General features: G+C 40.6%; 1 protein-coding gene across 2 annotated transcripts; it reads left to right on the plus strand.

Annotated features, from left to right (window-relative positions):
* The first annotated feature begins 232 nt into the window (after positions 1 to 232).
* gpr143 (G protein-coupled receptor 143) lies at positions 233 to 8,113 on the plus strand. 2 transcript variants are annotated; one of them, XM_008328524.3, is made up of 9 exons: positions 233 to 1,229; positions 2,692 to 2,801; positions 3,133 to 3,227; positions 3,496 to 3,588; positions 3,834 to 3,943; positions 4,050 to 4,158; positions 5,415 to 5,532; positions 5,979 to 6,228; positions 7,660 to 8,113. In XM_008328524.3, exons 1-9 carry the CDS (start codon positions 974 to 976, stop codon positions 7,761 to 7,763), a joined length of 1,245 nt encoding a protein of 414 aa, XP_008326746.1. In that variant the 5' UTR covers positions 233 to 973; the 3' UTR covers positions 7,764 to 8,113. The 2 variants fall into 2 exon arrangements, with proteins under 2 accessions (XP_008326746.1, XP_024919891.1); XM_025064123.1 differs by lacking the exon at positions 7,660 to 8,113 and having other exon boundaries at positions 5,979 to 7,255.
* Positions 8,114 to 8,198: the final 85 nt, after the last annotated feature.

The following is an 8,198-nucleotide window of genomic DNA, read 5'->3' on the forward strand; positions in this document are numbered from 1 at the left end:
GCGGAGATTGTGACTTAGTGTTGACCTACATTTGATTAAATGCATAACTGTTAGCATGCAGTGTTTACGTTCCAGAAGACAAAATGTCGTTGAAATTGTAATAATCACTTTTTCTGCGTGACTGCACACAACGAAACAACCTTTTGCCTACACCACGTGACCACATGACACAGCAAAAAATAAAAAATAAATCTCTATCGATTCAAGAAACTTTTTTGATAAATATCTCTATCGATTCAAGAAACTTTTTTGAAAGGACTAAAAGCCAGCGAAAAAGTCTTGAAAGGTATATTATGAGCCAAAGAAGTGCCATGATCAGTACAAAACAGCACAGAAAATATAGCATATACATAAAAAGTCAACGTAAAGCTAATAGTGACACAGAGCTAATGACCAAAACAAAAACAACACGTGTCAGACATAGGTCCGCAGAAAAGAAAAGGCCAGGAGTTAGTATGAGACCAGAAGATACGGAAAAACAAATTAGCCTCATCTTGGGCAAAATAAAACCTGTCCCAGTGCCAGATTTGGACCCTGAGCCAGAGTTTGGACAAAACTTTTTTATTTTTGGTTGTTTCTTGTATATATTTGAATGCATTTCTTTCTGTTGAAATATGTTAATATTTTTAACATATTCATATTAATAACTTTTTCTGCTGTGTGGATCATGAGCCTGATGAACGGTTATCTTTGAAGTCATTAACGATAGTTCAGTCCCGACAAACGCCCCAGTTCAACACAGCAGGCCTTTGTATAGGACAGAACCGCAGGGATTAAATGGAAGCACATGATGGTTCGAGTCCCGTGATTTCTGAGCCTGTTAGGGGGTTAGGGACTCTCTGACATTTCTTTTTCATTTTTTGTCCTCTCTCTTTCTTTCTTTCTTTCTCCTTAACCTTCCGACACCAGACAGCACACACCTCTCCGACTCTCTCTCCCCCTCTCCTCCCTCTCTCTCTCTGTCCACTCCATCATGGCATCTCCACGGCTGGAGACCTTCTGCTGTCCGAACCGGGACGCAGCCACGGACTTCGTGGTCTCCTTCCAGCCGACTCTGTTCGGGGTTTTGACTCTGTCCAGCGCGGCTCTCAGCTTCGTCTTTGCCATTTTACAGATTTTGCCCAAACGCAAAGGCTTCAGAAGACTGGGGCAGTTCCCCCTGACCAGGCCTGCGTCCTCAGTACGGATTCTCTTCATCATCAGTCTGTGTGACATCCTGGGATGTGCAGGTAAATCGGCCCGGTCCAATTACGCGCACCAATTACGCAAATACGTAATCCTGAATTTTTAAATTTCTCATGTCCAGATTATCAACGGAATAAATACAATAGTATGTTTATAGAACGGAATAAATGCAACATTTACCGACTTTTGGTAAGAGTAACAGATTAAACCCCATAATTTGATTTATAAAGTTGGTCAAAAACGTTAGGGATAATTTACTCGCTGTCAACATGTTGTTAGAAGTACTGACTGTAGTTCCTTTAATTTATTTACTTATAAATGGCATTGTTTCTCTGTGGCTGTGGTGTTTATGGAACACAGACCGACGTGTCTCAGTCATGACATTTAAGATGTTTGTGCAGCTCCAGACTACAGCATTATTTATGGTCACTCCGTTGACTTAGCAGAACAGAGAATCTTTTCATAGCGAGTAACTATTGTGGAACACGGGGAGTTTAACAAGGACTCAGAAAATGGTCTTTGTTCCAGAAAAAACCAGGGCTGATAAAGATCTTAGCAGAGGATGGTTTCGATCCATCGACCTCTGGGTTATGGGCTTTTTTTTTGCTGGTCATTGAACGCCTCACATCAAGAGTTCCATTTGCCGTCCTTGAAGTGCATGTGCAGCACGGCAGGTGAATCTCACATGTCAAACCCTGTGATATAATGATGAGGTTTGGGGGGTTTAGGGGGATTTTATTGTCAGTTCCATAATTTTTTTTTACATCTTAGTTGTTGCATCTGAATGATGTACGGGTCTATGGGAACTGTTGGCTTAATCTACACTCTTAATCTGGTTTAAGGACATGATCATCGTTTTGTCATTTCTGATCCCATTTAGAGGAAAATAGACTATTAACATGGTGGGTCAATGTCACTGTCCACAACAAGGCTCACTGGCTCACTGTTCTCTTCAAATGGAGTTGTAATCCACAAAATGAAAACCATATTCTACCAAAGACCAATCAGAGATTTTGGTCCCCTTTTTTTCTGGGGCTTCTCTATTTTCAGCCACTCTGTTCAGTCCGTTTGCTCAGTCCGTGTTTTATAAACGGTCTACAAAATCGTTTTTATGAATAATGCACAACAACAGGGTGTCTGCAGCACATAAAGATGGGGTGGGGGATGAGGAGGGGTCCATTAAACTCCATTCAGTAAAAGTTTATTGTAGGAAATGGAAAAACCCCCATAAACCTCACCTGTAGGCAGTTTTATGATGTAAGGCTGTTATTAAAAGGACTCCCTGACTCTGAACCAGTTTGAGCGGAAATCGAGACTGAAAACAAGGCACTTTGAAGTCTTTTAAATGTTAATGAATCCCAGACCCTTTTCACAGCTCCTTCACGGATTGTGGTTTGTTTTCTTTATTTCTTTCCTACCGCAGTTGCATCTGCTGTCAATGCAGGAAGGCAACAATTTGCTCAACACTTAAAAACCACATGTTGTTTTTCCCTCCCCCTGTTCCAGGTATCATCATCAGGTCCTCAGTCTGGTTAGGCCTGCCCAATGTTGTGGAAGAGATCTCCGTGGCCAACAACACCAGCATCTGGCCAGAGACCTTCTGCGTAGGCAGTTCGGTGAGTGCAGTACTGATTGCAGTAACGGAGCTGAATCTCTGGAGTTAAGTGACGCTTAAATTTGCCATATTTTCCAGACTATAAGTCGCTCTGGAGTATAAGACGCACCAGCAAAAGGATGAACAAAAAGTGCGACTTATAGTCCACAAAATTTTGTAATATGAGAAAACAGTTCCATGTGCACGTCGTGCGTGGTGATGTAGCTTCCTGATTTCATAGATGAAAATGTTGAGCTGACAACTGACTTGACTCTCAAAATTCACAATGATGAGGCCAGTGAACACAACACCATTTATCAGCACATACACTGTTCCTCTTATATGTGCTGCAGATGTGGATCCAGCTGTTTTTCAGCGCTTCTTTTTGGTGGACCTTCTGCTACGCCATTGACGTCTTCCTCGTGGTTAAAACCTCGGCAGGAATCAGGTGCTTCCTTCAGTTCATTATTACCATTCATTATAGACAAGGCTTTATTTCCCGGGTGTCACACCGGAGTTCACTCCACTGTTTGCTTCATGTTCAATCAAACCATTTTCAAACACATTTTGTAACTGTGCTGTGGAAGTTCTCTGACATCAGCCCCAGGTTTTTACACCAAAGAGAGGGGATTAAAAAAAAAGCCTGAAGACACAGAGCTGCAGAACGTGTGATGTTCTCAGTCTCATGACTTGTTTCTCTGCCCCTCTTCCTTCAGCACCATTATCCTCTACCACATGATAACATGGGGTCTGGCTGTGCTGCTGTGTGTTGAAGGAGTGGTCATGCTCTACTATCCGTCCATTTCTGAGTAAGACCCTTTGTTCTTCTTGTTTGTCTTTATTTTTTTATGAAGTTATCAGTACTGCCCTGAGGATGACAGATGTGCAGGAGATATTTTAGAAGGTTTTAGGTTTTATTTGTTTCCACAAACAGTGTGTTTCAAAACTGTAATGAACTGATGGAGTTTAGGGTTTTGCCCATGTGTGTTCATGACTAAGTTGTCTGGACTATATGGAAATGAATCAATACATTTCTTATTCCCGTTTCCTACAGCTGTGAGCTCGGCCTCCAACACGCCATCCCTCACTACGTCACCACGTATGCACCCATGTTACTGGTCCTTGTGGCCAACCCTATTTTCTTCAACCGCACCATATCAGCAGGTCAGCGCTTTCCACTGTTACCTACTGCATATCTCTGTATGAACACATCTCTTACACAGACACCTGCCGAAATAAACCTAGGTTGTTTTTTTCCCCCTACGATCAGTGACGTCTCTGCTGAAAGGACGGCAGGGAATATACACAGAGAATGAGAGGAGGCTGGCAAACGAGATAACACTTCGCTTCTTCAAAATGATGCTGGTGTTTGTCATTTGGTATGTCACAGTGTTTGTATCAAGTAGTATGACTGTAAGGTATAGGCTCAGAGCAAAGTGCTCCTTAAAAAGTCTGAAATGTGGAGCTTTGGGCGGCGTCATAAAATATATAGTTGATCCCAAGTGTCACAGCTTACACAAAATTTAGTTTGACTTTGAATAGTTTAAATAAGACGATAAATGATTTAATGCTGTGCAGTAAAGGCAGGAATAGGCAAGAAACCCCAAAGAAATATGCTTTAGCTAGCCAAATGCTTTAGCTAGCCGAATATGAATTCTGTGTTAGTCACACACCAGCAAATTAAGCACTAAGGCTGAAAATTACAGCTCTTAACTTAATAAAACATTAAAAAAAAAAAAGGTTGGCAAAACTGTAGTATAACAGTAGCCACAAACATAACACAAGCAAGAGGAAAAAGTAAGTTGAGTTGATAACAAGCAAACAATCAAAAACGGGCAATATTTGAATTGTCCAAAGACCAACTCAGGAAACAAAACTAAGCTGATGAACAGAAAAAAAAAACTCAACAGACTGCAGTAACAACAGACAGCAAAAAAGTCAATACACAGAACCCACACATACACCCAAACATCAACAGCAATCACAGACAGAGTGAGGGACAGAGGCTTATATACCCAGGGCACCAGGTGAGACGAGTGAGACTGATTAGACAAAGAGCACAGGACACAGGTGACGGTGATCAACAGCCAATCAGAGACAGAAGAGCCGACAGCCTGACAGATAAATGTGCAGAAAAACTTTAGAGATATTTAGGGCTATAAAATACTGGATTTAAAAGAAAAGTATAAACTTTTGTGAAATCTTATAAAAACAGATGTGGTTTAAACCCTGATGAGGACAATGAGCTGTAACTGAAAAAGAAATGTAGTATTTACCTTCTCTTAGAAATAGTGTGTCAGTTTTTAAAGAAAACTGGTCATGTTCCATTTATCTTTTTCTTTTGAAGTTAATCTCTCAGACTCTGATAGCTACAGAATAAAGTTTCATACTGTTTTCACATTGGCGATTAATACAGTATTCGCTGAGATAGAATCATGTAATAACTAATACAGGAGTGGAATGCAGGATGGCGTGTGAAAACAGCCATCCTTCACCAATCCTTCAATGATCAGCACGACGTTACTACCAGTCCTTGGAACAAAGAAAGGGTTGGGGACCACTGCTTTACAGTACATCGGTTGTCAATGTCTCACTGTGAAGCTAACAGGTGACTTGTCTTTCCTGTGACCATCAGCTGGGTCCCCAACATCATCAATGAGAGCCTGCTCTTCTACCTGGAGATGCAGACTGACATCACTGACAGCAGCTTAAGGAACGTTAGAAACGCAGCACTCACCACGTGGTTTATCATGGTAGGTTCACAAAAAAATAAAAAATAAATACAGGGCTGTTACTGGTTACATTTATTAATGTGAATAATTACAGTGTAGCTTTTGGTTAATCTCGATTAATCATTATTAACTGCTATTAAATGTAATTCAACGTGATTAAAAATCACGATCAATTTCAATTAATCCTGATTAATAGCAGAGAGGATAACAATTAATAGCAGGGAAGAACCTTTTAAGTATTTGGCACTACTGTATTTTTCAGAGTATAAGTCGCACCAGCCAAAGGATGAAAAAGGTGTGACTTACAGATATTAGCAGATATTTGTACATAAGTGCCCTCTAGCGGCTGTCGGTGTGAAAATAACAATAATGTGAAATAATGAAGTCGCAAACCCAGCCAAAGGATGAAAAAAAGTGTGACTTATAGTCTAGAAAATACAGTAATTTTATTCTCTTCACTCTTTCAGGGCATCCTAAACCCCATGCAGGCGTTCCTCAACACCCTGGCCTTCCATGGCTGGACAGGTCTCAACGTGGACCTCAGCCTGCAGCAGAACAGAGAACTGGCCTGGGAGTCACTGTCCACATCGGTACCTAACACGACCAACCCTAACCCCAGGGTAGGAACCACTCTACTCTACCAGAGTCACATCCAGGAAGCTAAGAAGGCCAACGGCAACGGACAGCACTTTGACGCCATCAGTGTCCTCTCAGAAGGTAAATGGCCTCTAGATGGCAACAACAGCTCACCTATGTATGAGGGCTGGTGACGTTGCTACATTGGTCGTGAGCTTCCTGTCTGGTGCTGGGTGTCTGCGGATGCTGTGAATGGACTGAAATGTTTAGAATGAAACACTTAGGACATCATCAACTGAGGAATCTGTTCTTTTTTTTTTTGTCTTTTGGGGCGGGGTTTATAACTGAGGGTAAAGTTTAACACAAACTTATACTTATAAATAAATATACTCCATTAAACTCACTAAGGTGATGGGTTAAAGCCATGCCCCCACTCCAGGGGCCAGAAGTTCCCCACCCACAAATTGAAATACTATTGAGCACCTGGCCAAATTTATTTATTTAACTGTACAAACCACTGTACGATCTGCATACCATCAATATAGATTAATAAAATGAGCTGCAATGCTGCCATCTAGTGACTAGATGCTTGTTTAGCGATTGTGTTGATAATGTACAAGTTACATGTATGGGAGGTGGAGTGGGGAGGCGTGGTGAGAGCGCGCGTGTGTATGAGGACGAGAGAGTGCGGAGAGTGAGAGAGGAGGAAAATGCGATTGTGGAGAAGCTGGGTTGGGAGCAATAAAGGAGTTTAGAACGAGTTACTGCAATTGTGTTTCAATAAAAGTTCTTCAGAGCACTGATGCATCAGACTGGTCTGTCACCGGGACATTACACTATTATTAGAGCACACCTCGTTTCGTGAAACCCAAGCGTTCTCGGGTTTTCAATATAAGAGGAAAAAACGATAATTATTCTAACAGATATTCCAACAGATATTATCGATCGGCCGATATTATCGGACATCTCGCTTTATTAAAATTATGAGAATAAAGCTTTACCATTTCAAAAAAGCAATACCAATTTATGATAATTAAGTGTTGTGATAAAAAGTTGCCAATACATGAATTCAATATTGTATTCTGTTAAAGATAACAATTTCAATTTATACAAAAGTATAAATTGTAGAAAATATAGTGAGAAACCTCCATGACAAAAAAAAAAGACAAAACATTAGGACATGTTTCTAACGGGATCTCAATGGATTATCCTAAAATAATTTTGTTTTCTTATAGCTGTTGTTAATCCCTGTGACTGGATTTTTTTCATTTAAAAAATATTAAACATAAAAAATTACACTACATCACAGTTACATAAATCAACGATCTGACACAGTATTTTGCTGTTAACGTGGATTTCATCTGTATGTCTGTAGATTGTTTATTATTATTATTATTAAAAGCACATTTCTTTATTGGCGTCAAAGAACTCAAACATCAATATTATAATTAATTAAAAAAATGATTTAGTGAAGGGGAGGTTTACATTAAAACTAATGACATTTTTCTGCTGTTTGTTAAGGTGTCATGTGTCGTAATACACCTAGTAATTACCCCTATTTTGTCTTGCTAGGTTCAGAGTCTAGTACAGTTGAAATCCACATTTCCAGCGAGCATCGAGACAATGAGGATTTAGACGCTGACGGAGAATCCTTGGATAACTCCGAGAGGGCCTAGCTACATACAACCGACCAACTTTCTCTGCTTTTGTGGTGTGACTTTTAGAGACTCTTCCTTCATGATAATCTGCTAAACTCCTGATTGTGCTGTCGAGACTCTCGCCGCTTAAGGCCTGTCACGAGATTTAACCAGTTGGCTCGGTGCGACCGGGGCTCAGCCTGAATCCCAAGCCTTTATAACATTTTTCTCTAAGCTGTTAAAATGTTGCCTGCAGGCCGTTGTACTGTAGTATTACCCTGCACATTGTTGAAGTAAACCAGTCAGATGTCAGCACATGTACTATTTTTACACAGGATGTGCCTTTACGTTGACTTAGGTGCTTGGGGAAACATTCAATTTTCCAGTTTTCCAGGCAATATGAAGAGGCTTGGGGAAACATTCAAATTTCCAGTTTTCCAGGCAATATGAAGAGACACTGGTTTTGTGACATGA

The sequence above is a fragment of the Cynoglossus semilaevis genome, chromosome 16 (assembly GCF_000523025.1).
Source record: "Cynoglossus semilaevis isolate Cse_v1.0 chromosome 16, Cse_v1.0, whole genome shotgun sequence".
In the NCBI taxonomy this organism is placed as follows: Eukaryota; Metazoa; Chordata; class Actinopteri; order Pleuronectiformes; family Cynoglossidae; genus Cynoglossus; species Cynoglossus semilaevis.